The sequence below is a fragment of the Cucurbitaria berberidis genome (genome assembly GCF_010015615.1).
Source record: "Cucurbitaria berberidis CBS 394.84 unplaced genomic scaffold K460scaffold_3, whole genome shotgun sequence".
NCBI classification, from domain to species: Eukaryota; Fungi; Ascomycota; class Dothideomycetes; order Pleosporales; family Cucurbitariaceae; genus Cucurbitaria; species Cucurbitaria berberidis.
The window spans coordinates 1,913,766-1,935,225 of NW_024468937.1; the positions used below are offsets into that span (position 1 = coordinate 1,913,766).

A 21,460-nucleotide genomic window follows, 5' to 3' on the forward strand; every position below is an offset into this window, starting at 1 on the left:
CCTAGCAGCCACTTCCCCGACCGGGATTAGGTAAGAGACGTCTAAACCTAACTCCAAATGACCAATGGCTCCGTCAAGCGCATCGCAGATAACAGATTCCGAAGATTACGCAAATTCCCAAATGCAGTCTATTGGCCATAATATCGTTGAAGGCCTCGTCGAACCTGGCATCCGAATAGGGGCAACGCTTTTTACATTTTTGCTTAATTGGTAGAGGGTGATTTACTACCCTTTGTTCTCTTGTGTCTATTTTTCAATACCCTATCTTTTTCTTAATATAAAACTTAAATTAGTAATGAGGGGGCGTGAACGATCTTGGAAAACCTCCCATGTTAACTGGCTAATAGCTAGGATTAGGTTAGCAAGTTCTCAAACAAGCGGACTTGATAGTTACATTCAGAAAGAGGTAGAGCGAGGCCCGCTTGAGTAAAGCCGTCAAGAGTGCAATGATCGCATTGAAGGGGTCATTGAGATGGGCGTTTATTTCGTTGCTTTTGAGTGTACCAATACTGTTCCCAAATTCTCCATATACGACTCCAAAGAGAAGGGGGCTTTTGGACAGAATTAACTGGTTGAGACAGCATCAACGGAAAGCTTGGATTAGCAAACAAAGCATTGCTGAGCGTCGGCGGGGTATATCTCTCTATAGCCGCAGTAGAGTGATCGCTGTCACTGAGAGTTGTATCTCCGAACGCTGAACACTCTGCGAAATGTGAAGCGGGAGGTAACAATAGATAAGACTGTTTTGGAAGTGGCTAGACAAAATATCTTATGTCTTGAGAAGTAGATATGAATACATGGAAGGCGTTCCGATATGCTAATGTACTTGTAAAAGTAGTGAATGTGCAAGTAAGGATCGAAATACTGTAATACTCATGCCCAATGCTGTCCTTCAAATCAATCCGATTAAAGCTTTGAAAATCTTTAAGCGAACCTCCGCGTAGGAAACTAAACAACTTCTCATCTCCACTCTAGAACTCGACTATACCTAATCGCCCTCTTCTTCTTCCACTTACCTCCCACAATAGTATGGCTGCTCCAATTGTAGCAATCTTGAAAAAGTCCAGCATTGCCGTTACACAACGGCCATGTCCTTTTCAACGTCATGTCACAGAACAGCCCCTCCCCAAAGGAAACAAAGTCCGGGCCCCAAGAATTCGGGCTAGCACAAAGCGCTTTGCTGCTATGCTGGCGATCGTGGCTGCCTACTATACTTTCTCTAACAGACACATGCTCTCCTTCGTCATTATCACGTCCAGGCCAAGTGGAGCGCTCTTTCATCGTGGCTGCGGCGACATGAGTGACGGTACTGCTCAGTATACTAAGCGCTGTGAATAGAAGAGATTTCATTGGCAAGGGCCGCAAGTTCGAAGCTGGAGATGTTTGGAACCGTTGGGTTTTATACCACTCGAGCTTCGGGAAGTTGCACAGCTCCTTTGGATTCTCCGGGACCGTGAAGTCGTTGCGTGAGCCTACGGGGCCAAAATCAGGTGTATGAACCTTGAAGCCGGAATACGTGTACATGGAGTCTTGTGCGTCGCTGGTGCAATTTTGTGGGTAGGTTGGGCTATCATCCTGGCGTTTGCGGGTATCGGAGCAGGAACGAGGTCGCTGGCCACCTATCCAGGTGCAGTACGGCTGAGGAAGTTGGTCAAAACTCAAATCGTCTTTTTATCAGAATAACCCATGTGGCTACTCACCTTGTGCATGGAGCCATTCTTAGTGCTGATATATGTGTTGGAGTAATACCACTTGGCACCACAGAACTTTCCAACGTCGCCCAGCCATCCGAGTTGCGTCCCGTCTGCCCAAGTCTGTGCAATATACGCAATACACACCGCGTCTGGGCCCCCGGCAACTTCCACGTAGGTTGGTTGTTGGAAAGTGTGCCCAGAATCATGGAGTACGGTTACGGTTATAAAGGTCCCGTTCTCTACATGGGTGTATGGCGAGCCCCCTGCATAGCCAATGTGACTTTTCTCCTCGTTGAACACGTTTATCGAGGGGATGGTACCGCCTAGGCTTTCTCCACTGCTGGCGTTAAGTCCTATGCCGATTCGAAGGAGAGAATGGCCCTCTTCTAGCGCGCTGAGGTGGAGAGGACTTGCTGCCGGTAAAAACAGATCGACGATGCCGAGGACTCCGCCAACAAGGAGACCAAATACTTCGAGGGCTATAGTAGCCATTTTCCTTTTGGCGAGGGTAGCACTGGATTGAGTAGGGTAGGTATAAGATGTGAGAAAGAATGCTGACGCCAGATTGCCTTGACAGATCATAGCATTGCACTATATAAGTTGCGCAAGAGTAGCGCAGACAATTAAAACCCAACTGTCCAAACGTATTTTGCCACGACGAACAAAATTTTGCGAGGCAGACCGCAGACTGTGGCGTATACTCGGGCTTGCACCGTGGAGACCGGTTCTGCCAGGCTCCAGTCTTTATCAGATCATCCTCGGAGAGCCTTGTGCTGTCAGTTAACACAGACTATGGCTAGCTAAATCTCTGAGAGCGACCGCAGTAAGGCTGAGGCTCCTATGCCGCATATGTACCACAGGCTGAGGCTTTTAATCCAGCCTGATATATTTCTGATTGGCCACGTTTGACATGTTCATGTAAGTGGCGTGAAATAAGCCACAATCATTCAGGTGAGGCGGACTTCTTCAGCAGTCCTCCATACATGGCTCATATTTTCCCTCATTCGGGAGGCTATGCATCACTGAAACCGCGTGGAGGCGTTAACATGCTAAAATTCGACGAAGCAGCAGGGCTCTTCATGGTTGAATATCCTGACATCTATCATTTCACTAATGATCAATCGGAGACTTTAGACTCATTAGAGTTGATTATACAACAACATCTATTTAATTAAGCGATAGCTGAATATACTAGTACAAAACTTGCCATCCAACATCTCCAAGCCCATCACAGCAGTATAAAATTTGTCTCCCTAACGGCTGGCATGACCAGGGGAAGCATGCAAAAGGGGTTGCTCTTCGAGAGGTGGCGGCTCGTAAGTACCTCACTGCTCAGCCCCTACGTTCTCCTCATGCGAAGCGTTGGAACCTTGGCCCTGCACCTCCTCGACTATACTGCCAGTCGTCTCGAATGTCCCCCCCTCGAGCGCCATGGGATATCCCCGATACTGCGTGGCCAATGTATCGAAGTAGTCATGGATCTTGTCTCCAATCCAGCGGACAGCCCTGACGCGGAAGTAAAGAAATTTGACTGGGGAGAGCCAGCCCCCCGTATCGCGTCGTTGTGCTTCACGGCGCGCTTCCTCGTCCGCATAAGGATCCTCTGTTGTCCAGTTTGTAGGAGGTGGGACATAGTCCCTATCCTCCCATGGCTCCTGCGTTGTCGTCGTGGGCATGGCATTTGGATCCAACTGGCGAGGCGCTTCAGGCCTATACGTCCACATGCTGTGATTTGCCAATTGGGCTTCAAATAAATTGATTGAAGCCTTGACATGTATGTATATTGGCTCGTACAGCTCCTTCTTACCCTGCATCTCCGTGGCCATGGTTTGGTATTTTCCGGGCATGGAACCTGTGGCCGTGCCAAAGTCATGGGCGAAAAAGTTTCTGCTCTCCCGGTATCCGGAGTATACCGGCAGACCAAATTGCACGCAACTCACGAACACTGTGTGCAAACACTCCGAGATTCCGATGTGGTGTATCGCGAACAAGTCTTGTGCCTTCTCTAGTTCGGACGCTTCTCCATCTTCCGTATCATTTGCGAAGTTGATACTAGGAGGCGTGCTGAGAGCTTGCTCGCCGAACTTTTCCAGAATTCGGAGGTTCTCACGAAGATGTCTACGCAAGCAGCGCATGTGACCGAGTGTCTCTCGAACAGAGAGAACCGTGATGCCCTGGAAGTGCGCAGGAACCAGCTGGTTTTGGTGCATCTGGTAGTACTCGACACGCCCCTCGTACAAGTCAAAATCAGGAGGCGGCGTCGTAGTCCGGCTGATGGAGGTCTCGGATCCTTGGGAGTTCGACATTTGGATAGTGATTCTAGTGTTGTCGTCGAAGTATTTGGTTGTGGAGTTGAGTCTGGAATTATACGAAGAGGAAAAGAATATGCGGATATATACCGAAGGGCCAGCAACAGATGCGTCGAGTGAACGTAAGGTCGAGAAAACATTGTGTCTAGACAACAATCTTGTGCCATTACAATGTGCATATCCCCCCGTGTAGGCCTCAGGGAAGATATTTCACTTGTAAATGCCGAGTGGATGTATCAACCTAGTGAAAGATGCTTCAAACTCTGCAGGACTTCTGTTGCACGCTGTTCAACTTCTATGTATCGTACTTGAGGGATGTTATTACGTTTGGTGTGACTGAGTACAAATATACTGTAAAGCTCATGTTGTTTAGGATAGCTTTAGACTGGGCACTCTTCACTGAAGTATAAAAACGTAGTCTGCGGCTCGCAAGGAACTTGGTGTATATAGCGTGCATGGTATGACTGTGGGACGATTAGCAGGATTTCATGTTTAGTAGGACAGGTGATTAATTGATACTTACAGTGAGTTTGATTGACCAAGAAGACTTGCAAAGAACTTGAGTGTATATAGAATGCACGTCATAACTGGAAAAGGATGAGAGAAAGATCTTTTCCAGGAGGAAGAGTGATATATTTATGCTTACAATGTGCTTGTTCGATCGACAGGCAAACAGCTTGCCATCTAACAAACGATGGAAACAGCAAGACATCTACCAATTAGTGACGTTATTATTTGTCAGCTGCTGCACTTCTTGGTTATCCGAATCAAAATACTCGGCCTCGTCCGCTCGAGATGCATAGTTCCGGTCAGGATCCATCTATTCGGTCGTGACGTCAAGTTTCTCGTTGGTATAGTCTAAGTTAGTATTCGAGAGATAGTGTTCTACTCGCTCGCTGATATGGCGCACGATTGCAGAACGGAAGAAGAGGTACTTGAATAAAGTAGTACAGCAGGCATTTGTACACAAATCGCCTTCGGAACCATCTTCTCCGTTCCAATCTTGAGGCGCGTATGATATGACGTCTGCGTTGTCAGTTGTGGATTGAGGTGTTGGCACTGGCGGACCAGGCTTTCTCCAGTTGTCTTCGTCAGCCAGCTGGTCTTCAATTATCTTGATGTTAGCATCAACGTGATCTAGCAGAGTCTTATAAAGTATCGTCTAACCATTGATCACGGTTTCCAAGTTCGATACGGGCCCATCATAGTGTCTGGACCTCCAAAGACATGGGCGAAGAAGTTTCGGCTGTCCCGGAAATCCCTTTTGCCGGGTAGAGCCAAGTCGATGCTGGGGGGCATGCATACGTTGGTGAGACCTTCGCTGATTCCAATGTGGTGGATAGCGAACAAGCTCTGTGCAGTCTCGAGCGTAGATAGGTTGCCTGCTTTACGGTCCGTGGATGGGATCTGAGTTGCGAGGTCACCTTCTCCATATTGCTGCAATAGCGTCCGATTCGTGTTGAGATGCTTTCACAGGCAGTAATGGTGCTCCAAGCAGTGCTGAACACGTTCCCGGGTAACTTCGTAATGGAGCCTTGTAGACAGTTGGCCGTCGTGATCACGGTCATAGTACCGGACCTCACCAATATATTCCTTGTACATTGTGAATGGACGAAATGACAGGTCCCAGGTATCTCCGACCGTTAGCGGTTGTTCTGAGCTCTTCGTTAGCTCATCATCCTCAGGGCGTTCCGGTACTGGTAGCTGTGGCAGCGAGTCTACGTCAACCAACTCCACCGCGTCGTCAACGTTTCGGAGAGGGGAAAGCGACGCAAGGTCAATGTAGGCAGATGTAGCGACCCTGCAATGTGGGAAACTAGCATCTCTAGAGATCTACTGTCGTTCATGTTGAAGATTGTGAGTTTTGTTTTTGGTTGATTTGTTGTGTTGTGAAAGTGTCGTACAAAATTATAGGAGAGATAGTTGGAGCAAAGGGTGCAATACATGTCCGTATGGCATTGCATAGCAGCTCAAGGGTGCATGATACGTACATAATGAAAATTGTGTAGGTAAAGTGAATGATAATGGCACAATGACGTTATGTAGGCATCTTGAATACATTCAAGAGTCGAGGTTGGAATACATAAAGTTATTCGTATAACATTGTGAGGTATTTATGGGGTGGGAAATGTCGTTAAAGAAGCCGCGAGATGGTGTACCAGGTATCGAGATGTGGCAACTGAACGCGGATATCATGCGAGTGTTGTCGCTAAGAGCCAATGTGTCGTATGTCTAGGTTAACAACGACGTTACATTCTGCCCTGCATATACCCACGATCCTCAGATTCCTCCTCTTCTTCATTTCTATGACCGCCGTCGTTGTCTTGTTCCTCCTCTTCATCAAAAACCATATAATGTAAGCCTTCACGCTCTGCCCCAATTAAGGGTGCTCTCTCGCCCTCGTCCCGCGAGAAGTGCCCGCCAACGCTGATCATTAGGGTACTAAGGCCATGTATCACCGTACTTCCAAGTACTACAAAGCAAACGATCGGCCATATCAGGGTGACCGCCCTCTGACGCTCCGGAGAGAGGTTTTTTGGTGGGTGGGGTAGGGGGAGCGAGGTATCAGTCTCGAGCTGTGCACGTGCTTCGATAGCGAGAAAGAGTGCACCGACACCCATCGGCCCGAAGTGACCGACAAATAGTGCCTCAGTGGTTGTCCGTATATGCGGCAGTATTTTGAACTTGTAGAGTGTGAAGACGACGGGAATACGACGCAAGAGGAGAATGAGTGCGAGTACCCCGAAAAGCCGCAGGGGGGTGATCGAGTCCAGGTGGTTGAATGATTTCCATGGGATCATGGCGCCGAAGAAGACAAATAAAGTCGAGTTTAGCATCAAGTCGATGACGACTGGTAACCGGGTGTCGGCAGTAGGTGAATTACCACCGTGTGAAAAGCCTCGTCCGGCACAGAAAGCTACAAGGAAGTCATCGACTCCAAGGGTAGATGCTAAACCAATGGAGAAGATAGCCAGAAGTAGGTAGAAGGCCAAGTACGATGCTTGACCCATCATCTTGCGCTTATGAGAAAAGGTGTAGAGTATGTTGAAGATGTGGCCGAGAACGAGGCCAAGGATGACGCCGAGGACGCATTGATACAGGACGGTGATCAGGAACCACTTCTTCAGGCCTCCTGCTGTGCTTTGAGTCATAAGATTGAGACCGAGAAATAGGAATGGGAAGGAGACGCCGTCGTTGCATCCACTCTCGGCGCTCAACAAGTCCCTGATGCGTTTTGGCACCCTTGTGCTAAACTGGCTGTTTGAAAGCACTGAAGCGGCAAGAACGGGGTCTGTGGGCGTAAGGCATGCCGATATGGTCAAGGCTGTTGGAAAGTCTGTCTTGAAGAGGATTAGGATGAATATGGCGCATATAAGCCATCCAGCAATCATGACGGGTCCGAGGAGCACAAGGAGGGCACGCCATTTCTTCCCAAAATATCCGTTCGGGAGCTCCAAACCGACAGCGAAACACTGGATGCCGACGATGATGCGCGTCATCTCTTGCACCAGGCTGTCGTCGAATCCCCAGTCGTAAGGTGTGACGACATTGAGCCCGCGAGGCCCGATGGCGATACCGAAGGCGGTGGCTAGGGGCGGTTCTGAAAGGTGAAGTCGATTCCGGATCATGAGGGAGAAGAGGGCGTATATCATCAAAAAAGAAGTGAGGACCAGGTAGGTCAGGTGAGGACCTGTGGGTTCCAGCTGAGACCACACCATGGTGGCTTGTCTTTCGTCCAGATTCTGTGTGTCTTGATTGAGTTGATTGCTTCTGTGCACCAAGATGATGGAGAGGTGTGTTTGTTAGTTGTCGCGTGGTGAATGGGACAATGATGCTGCGCGAGACAGTGGTGTGTGCCCAAGTGGTGGAGACAGGAGGGTACTATGACGTGGATGTCATCGTGATACCGAGAGAGAGAGAGAGAGAGAGAGAGAGAGAGAGAAACCTGTGGGACACAAACACTGCAGGAATGACGCCGTGCAGAAATAAGAAAAAAAATATAAGCTTTGAGGCAGAATGGTGATCCATGCGAGGTCCCGGTTGATCGATGACGAAGTTGCTCGAAGCGGCCGACGCGCTAGGGGGATTGCACGACAGTAGTTGACTTTTGCCTTTTGAAACGTTGCTATTGGGTGGAGCATATATCCGTGCTGGTGGTGGAGAAGACATGTCTGCAGAAAGATCAAGTTGGAACAGCATACCTGCGCAAAGGTCCTAATTACAACGAGGTTTTGGAGCATGGTTGCCGTCTGCCTAGTGCAGGCCTAGCACTTGGCCTGTACCTGCATGAAAAACACGTGATTACGCGAAACTTTGGATTCTGCCCACTGTCTGGTATCCATGAAGCGTCCGTACTGTTCAAATCAATATGTGCCCAACTCCGCTACCGTGCAGTGATGCTACTCAATCTGTCCACGTCCGATTGCGGCTAGTCCTAGAAATACATGCAAAATTACAGCCAACCCAGAGAGATATCTTGTTTTATGCGTCGTCCGGTGGATTATTGAATACTGAGAATCGTAACCTGTGAAGCTGGGCAGAAGTTAGCATCTGCCTGCTGAGGGGAAGGGGAGGAGGGCATACCGAAGGTAATTTCGGAATAACGACAGCTATCGTGGCTAAAAAGTTGATGATGAAATACGTCAAGTCGTAGTTCGTATAATGCGTGCTAACCAAGAATAGGACTATGGGCACAGAGAGCAGGAACTTCTTGGCGGGCGTGTATTGGTCCCCGTTGTCAATCTGCTCCCACATGTTGAGGTTATCGTAGGCCCCCGCGTTGAAGTCGAAGGGTACACCGCGCACGTAATGAAACATGAGGTACGAGCCCGCCATGTACGAGAGGTTGACCAGGGTCCACGATGTCTCCTGGGACATGCCGGGGATGATGTCAAAGAAGATTTTGCCGAGGAAGATGAGGACGAAGTGAATAGCCCAGGCGCCTGCATATCGCTGTTAGCTGGCATCCTCGATACGAAGCATGCATGCAAATGTGCCGTGTGCCATGTATCCTGATAACACGTACCCTTTGCGTTGACCCATTCGGCGTTCAGGTTGGGCAGGGCAGACTGGTCGCTCAGCTGCTCCAGCGACTCTGGGGGCTCCTTGTAGACAAGACTACTGCTACGGCGCCTTCTGGCCTCCTTCGCGTCCAGAGACATGGTGGAATGGGACGGGTCCAATTGGCGGGGCCGCGGGTCGCCAGCGAAGCTCAGGCGCGAGGTACGATTGAGAAGTATGGGTGACAGTTTGGCGGTATTGAGGGAGCCTTCGGGGGACCGGACAGCAGACTGGGAGGAGCTGGAAGAGATTATGGGAGCGGATTTGGCGTCCTGGCACGAGCAATGGGCGTCAGTCTGGGCCAGAAGGAGCAAAGCGGCGAGGTGGGCCCTTCAGGGTCTTACTGTGTACGCAACACCTTCCGGCTTGTCCGCGCAGCCTGAGACTCTGGGAGAATGGCAAAGAAGAATGGCTGCGTGAGGATATTTTGTGATGTAGAATTGGTTGGACACGGGATGGGGTATAGGAGGAAAGGGGCGTGCGTGTGCGTTCCTCTGCGGGCAAGCGTGAAGGTCAAGTGATGCTCGAAAGACTGTGTTCTGCGTTCGTGTTCATGGCCGAAGCACAGGCCCTGGTCTGAACCGCAACTCCAGATCAGATCGCGACCCGGACCTCAACACCAAGAGACCGGAGACGGCATCTACACAGCAGCCAGCTCATCAATACAATATCCAAACGCAACATGGCCTCCGAGGCGCCGCCGCCACAGGCTGAGACGCAGCTCCAGGACACCCCCCATGCAGATGCAAGCGCAGATGCGACACAGAAGCCGCAGGTCAAGCGGTCGTGGAGGTAGGTCGACACGCACTGAGAATGGTACACATGAGCTCGCGAGTTGACATGTTGGATAGACGTAAATACCGCAAGATGCGCATCCAGTTCGACAATGCCATGACCGAAAGCAATAGCCTCATATCGCAGGAGTGGAAGGCCATGGGCACAGCGCGCCGCCTGCAAGAGACCAACGACCAGCTCCTCGACGCGCTCCTCGACTTCAACGACCAGACACGCGTCAACGCCCGCCTGCGCTACGACTTGCGCCAACTCTCCGCTGCTGATACTGCTGTGCCATCCCTCGAAGCAGGCCCGGGTCCCGACTTCATACAGCAACAGCTACGAGAGCTGCGTGATGACGTTGCGGCAGGCACCATCACGGCAGAACAGTACGCACAAAAGGCCGACCAACTACACAGCTCGCAGGCGATACAACACGCCCTAAAGTCCCTCGCCAGTCTCGAAGCCAAGGTCCCTCACACAACGCGCGACGACTTGCCAGAGCAGCCTATCGAGGGCATAGACCTCAGCGAACACGCGCCAGGCTACATGTCCCCTGTGCACGAAGAAGAGTATCTCCTCGCCATGGACCAGGTTCTCGCAGAACCCGGCTTCGACCTCGCCCTCCAACAGGGGCGCCCGCTCCGCCTCCCATCTGCCCAACCGCCGCTCGGCGAAAAAGACCTCACAGTGCGCAACCCAGATAGTGTCTACAATTGGCTTCGCAAACACCAACCACAGGTCTTCTTGCAAGACAAGGATGCTGCACACCACGAGAACATGTCTGAGAAGTCGGCTGCTAAGCCTGGTAACACCGGTGGACGCAAGGTGAAGCGGGAGTCTGCCGTGGGGGGTACACCTGGACCGCGAGATCACGAGGACGAGGACTCTGCTGCACCAGAGACGGGCAAGGGCCGTCGGAAGACCATTGGAGATGATGACACCGCATACCGGCCCAAGGGAGGTACCAGTCGGCCCACAAAGCGTAAGCGGGAAGAAGGCGACACACCCGTGGTCAAGGGTGGGAGGAAGAAAAACCGAGCGAGTACAGGCGTTGCTAGCTGAGCCTGCTAACAGCACTGCAATACAGCCAAGTACACCGATCTATGTGTCAAATTATCAACCAACCTACACGTTTTGCAGGTGGCCTTGAGCTGGAACAATTGTGTAAGCAGGGAAAAACGGGAGGGTTCTGGTCTTGTATTACTAGTCTTATCATCTTGGGGCGAAAATGGCGTAGGATAGGTGGGTTATCATATATACCCTTGGGGAGCACTCCAATGCTTCTTTACGAGAATGCTACTCTTTGTTCGTACATGTACAATATCTCCCGTCCATGTCTATGCTGCCCGTGCGCCTACTGCGGATGATGCTACCTGCATGTCTACCCCATTCAATATGATACAGATACTACAACACTAGCATCCACTCTCGGTTCGTCTACTACTACTACCGCCGCGCCTTGCCCCTCGGTCCACCAACCATAACCGGCTCAGCCTGCGCCTGCTCTATGAACGGCAAACTTGTTTCAATCACCGTCTTACCATCAATCAAGTTGCCATTATGCAGCCGCTCGTCCTCAATTTGCGCCACCTTTTGCCTCTTATCCTCCAGGTACTGCTTCCGCTGCTGCGTCAGCGCCCACTCCTTTGGAAACTCAAACCTCGGCTTAGGCTTATGATGTCTAAAGTCAAACGGCACATCTTCAAACGAGTCCTTCCCGTCTTTTGCTTCCTTGACCAGGGAGGCGATTGTTTCGCCGAGGAAGCGCTTGTTCTGCGCTTGTGTGTCGAATTGTTCGCACGAAAGCTTGATGATCGAGGTGCTGGGGTTGTAGCGTGGACCGGCTAGCTTGATGAGTTTTGACACCTGCTGGGCGGTGAGGGGGAGGTCGTTGGCGCAGAATTCTACGACAACTTTGTTTGCGGCTGGGTGTGATTCGCCCAGGTAGGATGTGTAGCGGAAGCGGAAGGGGGTGCTTTCTGTAGGGGGCTCGAAGGGGCGTGCAAGTTCTGTGGGTGATATCATTAGCGTCCGTTAAGCAGTTTCAAGCTTTCGTCTGAACTTACGGCTCAAAAGCGGCAACTCCCATGCAATCAATCTGGCGTACTCCCTCAGCTCTCTGTGCTCCTGTAGCTGCCCATGTCCATGGCTCGTCACATCATCCCCAAAGTAATCTTCATCCGTCCCCATGCTCTCCTCTCCCTCGGCCCAGAATCCCGTCGCGACTTTCCTCTTATCATCTTCCTCAATGTCCCAGTGTTCGTCATTTTCCAGTTCAAAGTCTTTTGCAAAGGGAATGCCTTGCTTGCCTTTGCGAACAGCATCCTCGACAACTTCAGGGTCCAGGGCGGAGAGTGAGTCTTTGATGGAGGATAGTATGGTGGCTTCTTTCTCTTCTTTGGACATGTGTTTGTGCGATTTGGTCTTGGAGACGGGGCGGTTCGAATATGAAGGCGCTGCTGCTACGTATTCGATTTCAGCTGGGGCTTTGGCGTCCGCAACGGTCGCGGAGCCTTCTTCTGTATCCTTCTTCGCGCATTGTCGTCGTGTAGTCGAAACCGGCCGTTGCCATTGCGCCGCGAAACTAGGTGAAAGTTGAGATCGTATCCGAGAGGGGCATTGCCGCGATTGCAGCAGCAGTCGTCGTGATATTGAAGCCATTGTCATTGAGGGCCCGATTGATGTGGTCGTCAACTTTTGCGATGCGAGAGCCCCGTGCTTGGCGCTTTGGAGGAAAGTGCGACCGAGCGCCGGACCAATGCGAGCTTGAGATGTCCGACCTCCGCTTTCGTCCCGACCATCTCGACGCTGTTGCAAGTGACCTGCGCAGAGAAACCTGGTGTCCGCAGCTTCTGATTTTGGACTCGCATCTTCCTTGATCGCCTTTCACTTAACATGGCCGAATCGTGGAACTGGACCCGGGACTCGAAGCTGTGCTTTGTCACTACGGGCGCCACAGCACCATTTACAGCGCTTATTGAATCAGTGCTAAGCCCTTCATCTATACAAACCTTACGGAAATGCGGCTTCACGCATCTTCTAGTACAGTATGGGTCTGCCAAGGATGTCTATGACATTTGTTCCAGCGCCGCTCGTCTGCATATCCAAGACAATAAACAGGATGGAGAGATAATCATTGATGGTATGGACTTTAACTCAGAAGGGCTACAATCACAATTCAAGCTGGTTCAGAAGTCGAAGGGCTTAGTTATATCGCATGCTGGTACCATCCCCATATGCCGAAGCAGGGGATAATGAAAAGCTGAACTCGTTAGGATCTGGTTCTGTTCTAGAAGCTCTTCGATACCAAATTCCACTGATTGTCGTGCCCAATATTGGGTTACTTGACAACCACCAAGAAGAGCTCGCCGTCGCAATGGAGCGTAACCAATACTTGCTTCGCGGCGATGTGCAGTATGTCTTCATTGCTATCGGATCTTGGTCATAACTAACCGGCTATGTAGAGATCTTGCGTCGGCCATTAGAAAATCCGAGGGCTTCCGGATCAAAATGTCCCAGTTCCCGCCTGTCACAAGCGGAGAGCATCGCGAAACTAAGAGTTTTGCAGCTATCATGGACGAGACGATGGGTTTCATGGACTGAAGCAAAGTTACGACTCGCCATGGACGTTATGCAAAGCGTCATATGGTCGGAGAGAGTGAGATTCCAGCCTGACAGTACTAGCCTTGAAGCCTCCCCATATCCGAACCAAGGCAGGCGTGCAAGCTGCCCGAATATCTTCGGTCACAAAGAGTAGTCACATTTATCCAAACGGCACGGCTCGTACCATACTCCACCGAGTCAAGGATGAAGTTGGCGTTTAGTAGACAGCAATCTTCACGTTATCCTATTTATATCCGCCAGGTTGGAGAAAGCAGCGAGATAGCAACTTGAAGTTAGCTGCACACCTGGGCAACTCGGACGGGCTAGCGTGCGTTCGGCTTGCCATCGGATTGCATCACCTAAGCATCACTCAGCAACACTACCTAAGGATTTCGTTATCATAGTCCAACCTTTCCAATTTGATACAAATATTTGTTCGTTTGGTATGGGCCTGCGGGCGGTTAGCAATTTTGAAAATGGTCTCGCGTTGTTTTCATGTGGCAATAGACTTTCAATGTTGCTGTACGAGGTTTTTATATTTACGAACATTTATCAATGTCCGCATCGAGCCTAAGCCACTCGCTACAAAAGATTTGGGTTCGTTTAAAGATACTACTAGGCTACCTGTAGGTGTGCAAGCATTTTCAAGGAGCGCTATGTGCGCACGCATCACGATACTGGTATATGACGGTAGTACTTGCGCTGTGGTGGTAATTTCCCGCGCGTCTATTTTGGGGATACCACCGCAGCTTCCTCGGCTTTCACCGTGACAGGAGCGACCAACACTAGTTTGCTTCCCGTCTTCGACAATCCCGAAAGAAAAACAACCTCTGCTCACCCTCAACGCAACATTACGGTCGCTACCTTTCCGCACATTATACCAGCCCATAGCCCTGGTTGGGTAACTCTCCTACACGTAGGATTTCGAACAACCATACAATAATACAGGCACTACGACTGCTATGCGGACCCAACTTTGCTTTGCAGCTGTTTCGGCCGCTGCAAGTTTCCTTGTCAACGCAGCACCGGCAAAGTATGTAGCCGCCTCCCAATGGTTCCTACGATAGGCTAACTTTATTCTCAGCACTATCCACGAGCGTAGTGTCGACTTTAATTGGGGAAGCACGAAGGTTCGCGGAATCAACATCGGCGGATGGCTGGTCCTCGAACCGTAAGAGACACCAGCCGACATTTTGGTCGGGGTTGACAAAAGCAGATTCATCACACCTTCGATATTCCAGAAGTATAGCTCGCCTGAGTGGCCGGTGGTCGATGAGGTAAGGTTTCCTATTTACGACTGGCATATGAGAAACAAACTAATTTCGTACTTCAATTGGACAGTGGTCGCTATGTGAGAAGATTGGACAGCAGAGCTGCGCCGCTGCACTGAAGTCGCACTGGGATAGCTTCGTCACGCTCAACGACTTCTGGAAGATCAAGAACGCTGGCTTCAACATCGTCCGCATTCCCGTCGGGTGCGATACCACGAATACTATTCGAATGTTTTAGCTAACATACGGATAGTGAGTAACTAATCTTTTATAAGACACTAGAATGTCTTGGGGGATATTCGTGTTTACTGTTTAGAAAAGTGCTAATCGTGTCGCTACTTTAAGGTTACTGGTCATATGTCCAACCATGGGGCCCATATGCGCAAGGAGCTGCTCCATACCTCGACGCAGCCATCGATTGGGCACGACAGACCGGTCTGAAGGTCATCATCGATCTCCATGGCGCACCAAAGTCTCAAAACGGATTCGATCATAGCGGACACAAGGCAGCATTTCCAAGCTGGGGCGATGCTGATAGTCTCAGCTACACCCATGCCGTGCTCAAACAACTCGAAGAGAAGTACGCGAAGCCGGAGATGCAAGACGTTGTTGTGGCGATTCAGTTCCTCAACGAGCCATTCCTGTCGAAACTAGATCCGGAGATGGTGAAGCTGTTCTATCGCGATGCGTTCTACAACTTGAGAGAGGTCAGCAATACGCCTGCGATGCTGCATGATGGTTTTTTGGACCCTTCGTGGCTCAACGGGTTCCTGACGCCGCAGGATAATAACGCGCAAAACGTCATCGTCGATCACCATGAGTACCAGATTTTCGATTCAGGTCTCGTTGGCATGTCGGTCGACCAACATCTCAGCCTAACTTGCAACGCTGTATGGGACCTCTCCTCTCACAATTGGGTTACGTTCTGTTTGCTAACACATTGTCCCAGGTGAACAACTACGCTGGATCTGACAAATGGACCAGTACGTAACATCCCCGTCGAGATTACATGTTAAGAGCCTGCTGACTCCTCTAGTTGTCGGTGAGTGGAGTGGCGCCCTAACAGACTGCGCGCCACAGCTCAACGGATTCGGATCGGGTTCGCGCATGGAAGGCAACTTCCCGGGTTCTCACTACATCGGCTCATGTGCCGGCAAATCGGGTCCTGTCTCTTCGTGGTCTCAGGACTGGAAAGATAGTGTCAGGCGCTATATAGAAGTGCAACTTGATGCCTTCGAGACCAAGACGCAAGGCTGGGTGTTTTGGAATTTCAAGACCGAGGGAAGCGCGGGTGAGTGGGATGTCTTTCAATTGCTGGATAATGGTGTGTTTCCGCAGCCATTGGGGGACAGGAAGTTTGGGAAGTACTGCCATAACTTCTAGCCTAGTGTCGCAGCAGTTTCTACATTGAGGGCGGAAAGGACGGTAAGGACGGTTAATAGCGGATGTAATGACAGACCATGGGTAACGTGGTATGCGATAGTGCCTTGTGTAAAAGTACGGTAGCATCTTAATAGATATCTAATGAGAAGACATACTCGTAAGACATGTCATCGATTTTGCTTCCCCTTTATGTATGTTTTCCGGTGGTATCTGATTATTATGATTCTACAATCCATTTAGTTGACCTGTTTCTTGTAATTCGCTTGCCATTTATGATCTCAGTCATTTCGTCTCGGTGCGCTCACTAGGTGTTTGATCCGTGCACACTAAACCTAGCACATGGCAACGCCGTGGAGAAGATCGCGAGGTACCTGAGCTAGAGACCAGCAGTAGCGAGGCCGGCCTCGGGCGCCACGCAACCAGCACGAGATCTCGATGCAGGTACTAGTTTTTGAGGACCCTAGGGGCGGAGAGACCCAAAATTAATGCCCATCTCTTGCAAAAAATTACGTGTCGCAGAAGGAATCGAGAGTCTAGAATCGACGGACTCGGAAAAGAACAGCGACCCAAAGGTCGTGTCTCGCCGGATTGAAGCCATTTTTGTGCTTTTAAACAACTAGTAATAAGCTCATGTATCCCTAGAAGATCTAGAATAGAGGAAACAAAGTCTTTGTATCGGGGTTAAAATGTTGAAGGCTGTGTTGCTCTGAAAGTTGATACCCCTGATCCCTGCATCTAGAAGGAATTGATGTCATCGCTCTGGGCCGCCCACATGCATCACAACAAAACCTTACTCATCATCTCCACATCTTACCTGATTGTTCGAACTCTTCAAGCACCTCGTGATACACAACCTATAGAGCGAACCGCGATGTGGAGCACTAGATTCATCGGCGGGCTCGATGCCCCGCCTTACATAACGTTGCCGTGGTATAGTAGCTCCAGTTTCATCTGAAGCCGAGCCATCACAACATCAACATCAACATCAACATCAACAATAACAAACAATAACGAGGCACACGTCGCCCACAACCCTCGCAATTGTTCTTCTCATTCATTCTGGTAGACATCAACAATGTTGACGAATAGCACCGAATTCCGTTATATCGATGAACACACTTCAGGCCCGAAGCCGAAAAGGTCATTCCTGGAGAAATTGAACGTGAGGCATGGATCGCTCAGTCTTCACATACGTTCCAAGAAAAGCGAGCCAATGATGCGCGAACATGGTCAGCAATACGATCATTCAAGAACACCATCATCGTCAGGAGAAGAGGTGTCGCCCACAACACAAACAAATCACAACCCTTTCGACTTCGAATCGCGATACTACGACGTCAAAGCTGAGCTTTGTCGTACCGATGTGAATTTATCGCCCATACTGCGACAAGATGGCGCATTTGGGATTCCTCTCCAACATGCCACCGCGCAAAACGACTGGGAAGGAACTTCTGATTTCCATAGCATACAGGGCCTGCTACGAAGGCCAGCATCGCAAGACTCGACTTCGGCGAAGCCAACCTACATGCCTCTACCCGTGTCAAGAAAATCCTCGTCAAGAGGCGCGTCGAGTGAAATGTCTGATGAGCAGATTGAAGATTGGCTAGAAAGACCGGAGGACGCAGAGGTACACCGATACCGTAAAATGTGGGAAGATAGCGCAAGCTCGAGGGGGGGATCAATGGAATATTGAGTACGTGTAGAAGGAAAGTTGCAGTCAAAGAACACTGGTGCGAGGAGGCGATTGTGCAAGTGACCCTGATGGAACTCCAACCCATCAAAGAGCGCTTGGAGACAACCATGCGGGAGCAGAATGAACCCAAAGAAGTCGCCACGACCTCTGAAGTCGAAGGCGTCCAGCTACTTCTCGTTCAGATTAGGGTCAGCTCGCCAAGCGGTGAAAGTACTGCGCAGAATATACAGTATACAGTCTCTTAGTTCTAGGTCGACTCTACGCCGACAAACTCCCTGGATCCAAACTCAGTGCTGCCCTGGCCGCCAGCCTTCAGGAACGGGCTTTGGCACTACTAGTAGCGAGATAAGCATCAGCAATAGCGCTGTTGACGAGTTTTGAACGCGGAGCATCTTTCATCCTGGCTGGTGGCATTCTCGGATACAATTCTTGCGTGTAAACATACTCAAGGACTCACCATCTACACTCCCACAACGCATTCTGTTACAACCGTGAGATACTGGCAAGCGTTTACAGCCTCATTCAAACGCTTCATACGTAAAGCCACTACCTTAGGAGCAACATGTGTACTGGTATGTGCGCGTCTTTTTTTAGGGTTGCGGAAGGGTGCGAGGCATACTTCACGAGCAGCAACTTTTCGAGCATTGGCGAAGGGCGGATCGCAAGAACAATATTTCTGCGTGCTAGCATGACCTTCAAAACATGGACTCGACCAAAATTATACTTCAAGCATTATAAGTTCATATTACACATATACTACATTCCGTCACTGTCGAGCTTGCTCAACTATATTCCATTGTTCACATGACCTCGATAGTTGGGCCCCTACAGCCCATTCAAAGCAATAAGAATTCCTCGAAATCTCACGCTACTTATTGTTCTCATCCTGGCTGTAGCCCAACTTAAGTTCTGCAATGTAGAAGGTGGAAGCAATGCTAGTTACATTGTTCTTCCTCTATCTGATTGTTAGGACTCGCAAGACATGCAATAGTGCTTAGAGACTTGCTTAACGGACCCATAGCAACGTAATTATACACGTGCATTCTCGGTTACTTGCTTATAGATACGGCCTATTCGTTTCACACTTATCTTTCGTTTGGGTGTAGTCGAGTGTGGATCAACCTCAAAGGACAAGCTGCTCGATGCAGTATTAGGTGATTGATTGATTTGATATTTTGAACGCCTCTGACTAGTTCACAAGCCTCAGTAGTGCGAGCACTTCTCTTTTATTTTTACTTGCGTAAGTGCCGTGGGGTTCTATCTCAGTGTTCCCACGCAACTTTGATGATACTGCGGGGTCAGACGGTCCGAGCCGGCGAATTATTACACCCACCTAAGAACACAATTACAGGGCGAAACGCACTGTAGCTCTCGGTCTGCATCATCGCATTCTTTTGGTATTGGTTTCCATCTAAATTATCAATATATGATTCGGTCAGATGTACTGAGACTTCCTACGTTAGGTTTTAGAGTATCTCGCAGGACAACTACCAGAGCTCTGCCGCTAGACTTATCTCATGAATTTAGCAATACACTGCCAGCCTTGACTTTCGCAGGTACTGGTCAACGTGCGCGCAGCTTCCTTCTATCAAAGTTCTGCTGATATTACAGCTTCTAATCGATAACGTTATGTGCCCGTTCTCGTTGTTGACAACGTGTTAGAACTGTGGGACCGCAACTAATTTCTTACAACATCCTTGGCATCACAACGTTTCGGCACCTTCGTCCCTCTTGTCTCGCTCGCTCTTTCTAAGGTTGTTATTGGGCGAGCGTTAGATGCCTAGCATTTTCCAATTCGGCCGGATGCTAGCGGAGCGGGGACCACCCGGGGTATATAAGGGTCGTCGTTACTCCTACAACTCGAATTGTCCTGCACTACCTAACTGACTTTTTCTGTCAAACCACCTTGGAAAGATTATTGCAACGCGACTCTTCTACGATGCAGTCCTTCACAGCCTACGACATCACCCAGAAGAATGGCGAAACAACGCACTATTACGAAGGAGGTTCCAAGAACGGCATCCCTCTGATCTTCATCCATGGTTGGCCCGACATCGCAGAAACGTGGAAACACCAACTTCTCCATCTTTCTGCGGGATCGAAGTACCGCGTCATTGCCCCCGACATGCGCGGTTACGGTCTTTCTTCGGCCCCTGCCAATAAACGCGCTTACGCCCTGGAAGCCCTTGTCGCCGAGCTCGTCGAATTCGCAGAGAAGCTAAATATCGAAAAGGCAGTCTGGATCGGCCATGATTGGGGCTGTGGAGTTGTCAACGCGCTCGCTGCTCACCACCCCGAACTGTTCCTTGGACTCGTGTTATTGGCAGTGCCATACCGTAGTATCGAACTGGGACTCAATTACATCGTAAATCTGGTGAACCGAGATATTTACCCAAAGGATGAGTACGAATGGGGCCCGTGGGAATACATGAGGTACTACGAACTTCATCCTGAAGAGAGTGTCAAGAGCTTTGAGGGACACATTGAGACCATCACGAAAGCCCTGTACTCGAAACATGACCCTAGCAAATGGGGTAAGCCAGCTGTTACTAGTAGAACGTTGAGAGATGGAGGATGGTTCGGTGGACATCCCGAGAAAATACCTGACATACCTCTCGAGTATACTATTCTGGACGAGTCGCTACTCGAGAATTTGCTCAAGAGCCACAAGAAACACGGTTTCTTCCCGCCTACAGCATACTACTTGAATCACGATGTCAACGAGGAGTATGCGAAGAGCGAAAAGAACGGTGGAATTTTGGAATTCCCTGTGCTTTTTATCGACGCGAAGCATGACTCTGTTTGCTCGCCCAGCGTGGCCCCCAAACTCGCGGAGAACCAGCAGAAGTTTGTCAAGAACTTGACGTATGCGACCATCGAGTCGGGGCATTGGGTGCAGTTGGAGAAGCCGAAGGAGACCAATGAGGTTTTGGAGAAGTGGCTCGGTGAGAGGTTTTGACTCGCACGAAAGCAGGAGAAAACCTCGGTGCTGTGATTCTTTCGTACCTGCATTAGGTAGCTTGCTAATCTGGCTACCTTAAAGCTATGGATTATGTATTGAGATTCAACAATACCACACCCTTCTTTTCCACTTTCTATGCTCTGGATGCTAAAAACAGTCTCTGCGCAGTGTGATTCTGCAGACCTGCCAGTTTCGCACATACATAGCAACAAGTGGTAGTTCCTTCACTTGGCTTGGATGCGCCACTTGCTACAAAGTTCTAGTATTTTCGCAATTATCTCTTCGCAAAAAAGGTGATATGGTATCAAGCGATGCAACTAGGTTCCTTATAAATTTATAGTAACTGTACACCCCCTGTTTCCACCCGTGAAGACATCAACAGTAATGGATATGCGATAAGATTTGCGGATAGGCTATTATTGTACTTTCTATGCTCCAAGCGATCACAAGATCCTAAAGACGCGAGCTTAGAATATTGCATATGATAACATCCTCTTTTTGAGTCTGAATGGGGCACGTACACATCGACTGTCTATCACTAAAGACTGTAAGGTAGTTTAGACCAGTTAAGAACATTACACTGCATTTCACGCTTTTCGAAGAGGTTTCAAGAAATCAACGAGGATTTGTTTGCCAGAGGATGTTAACGGCACTGGAAAAGAGGTGGGGGCACGCGATGCTTTGCCTAGTTCGGGTTAGCCTATTTT

General features: G+C 49.8%; 8 protein-coding genes and 1 pseudogene across 9 annotated transcripts; 5 read left to right on the top strand and 4 right to left on the bottom strand.

The window, feature by feature from the left end:
* Positions 1-960: 960 nt before the first annotated feature.
* K460DRAFT_405464 (uncharacterized protein) lies at positions 961-2,186 on the bottom strand (the record flags this gene model as incomplete). The annotated part of the gene is made up of 2 exons (XM_040936853.1): positions 961-1,638; positions 1,701-2,186. The coding sequence occupies 2 exons, from the start codon at positions 2,184-2,186 to the stop codon at positions 961-963; spliced, it is 1,164 nt and encodes a 387-aa protein (XP_040787761.1).
* An 803-nt stretch (positions 2,187-2,989) lies between these two features.
* On the bottom strand, positions 2,990-4,187 carry K460DRAFT_430046 (annotated as a pseudogene; the record flags this gene model as incomplete). The annotated part of the gene is made up of 1 exon: positions 2,990-4,187. A coding segment is annotated over one exon (1,168 nt), but the record flags the coding sequence as incomplete, so codon positions are not given.
* A 1,883-nt stretch (positions 4,188-6,070) lies between these two features.
* On the bottom strand, positions 6,071-9,510 carry K460DRAFT_385788 (ORMDL-domain-containing protein). Its single transcript, XM_040935556.1, has 5 exons — positions 9,409-9,510; positions 9,030-9,336; positions 8,588-8,946; positions 7,832-7,885; positions 6,071-7,746 (listed from the first exon to the last, which is right to left on the bottom strand). Exons 2-5 carry the CDS (start codon positions 9,163-9,165, stop codon positions 6,253-6,255), a joined length of 2,043 nt encoding a protein of 680 aa, XP_040787762.1. The 5' UTR covers positions 9,166-9,336; positions 9,409-9,510; the 3' UTR covers positions 6,071-6,252.
* Positions 9,511-9,746: 236 nt separating this feature from the next.
* Positions 9,747-10,903, top strand: K460DRAFT_376676 (uncharacterized protein; the record flags this gene model as incomplete). Its single annotated transcript, XM_040934904.1, has 2 exons — positions 9,747-9,856; positions 9,916-10,903. The coding sequence occupies 2 exons, from the start codon at positions 9,747-9,749 to the stop codon at positions 10,901-10,903; spliced, it is 1,098 nt and encodes a 365-aa protein (XP_040787763.1).
* A 384-nt stretch (positions 10,904-11,287) lies between these two features.
* On the bottom strand, positions 11,288-12,502 carry K460DRAFT_285978 (uncharacterized protein; the record flags this gene model as incomplete). The annotated part of the gene is made up of 2 exons (XM_040928855.1): positions 11,288-11,850; positions 11,908-12,502. The coding sequence occupies 2 exons, from the start codon at positions 12,500-12,502 to the stop codon at positions 11,288-11,290; spliced, it is 1,158 nt and encodes a 385-aa protein (XP_040787764.1).
* Positions 12,503-12,736: 234 nt separating this feature from the next.
* Positions 12,737-13,444, top strand: K460DRAFT_284687 (glycosyltransferase family 1 protein; the record flags this gene model as incomplete). The annotated part of the gene is made up of 3 exons (XM_040928760.1): positions 12,737-13,064; positions 13,117-13,255; positions 13,306-13,444. The coding sequence occupies 3 exons, from the start codon at positions 12,737-12,739 to the stop codon at positions 13,442-13,444; spliced, it is 606 nt and encodes a 201-aa protein (XP_040787765.1).
* Positions 13,445-14,406: 962 nt separating this feature from the next.
* K460DRAFT_285373 (glycoside hydrolase family 5 protein) lies at positions 14,407-16,098 on the top strand (the record flags this gene model as incomplete). The annotated part of the gene is given in 8 exon segments (XM_040928809.1): positions 14,407-14,477; positions 14,529-14,615; positions 14,661-14,721; positions 14,786-14,919; positions 15,037-15,044; positions 15,061-15,605; positions 15,665-15,698; positions 15,752-16,098. 8 exon segments carry the CDS (start codon positions 14,407-14,409, stop codon positions 16,096-16,098), a joined length of 1,287 nt encoding a protein of 428 aa, XP_040787766.1.
* A 989-nt stretch (positions 16,099-17,087) lies between these two features.
* Positions 17,088-18,269, top strand: K460DRAFT_366089 (uncharacterized protein). The gene has a single exon (XM_040933298.1). It carries the CDS (start codon positions 17,174-17,176, stop codon positions 17,789-17,791), a length of 618 nt encoding a protein of 205 aa, XP_040787767.1. The 5' UTR covers positions 17,088-17,173; the 3' UTR covers positions 17,792-18,269.
* Positions 18,270-19,278: 1,009 nt separating this feature from the next.
* Positions 19,279-20,919, top strand: K460DRAFT_366090 (alpha/beta-hydrolase). The gene has a single exon (XM_040933299.1). It carries the CDS (start codon positions 19,731-19,733, stop codon positions 20,748-20,750), a length of 1,020 nt encoding a protein of 339 aa, XP_040787768.1. The 5' UTR covers positions 19,279-19,730; the 3' UTR covers positions 20,751-20,919.
* The last annotated feature ends 541 nt before the right edge of the window (positions 20,920-21,460 follow it).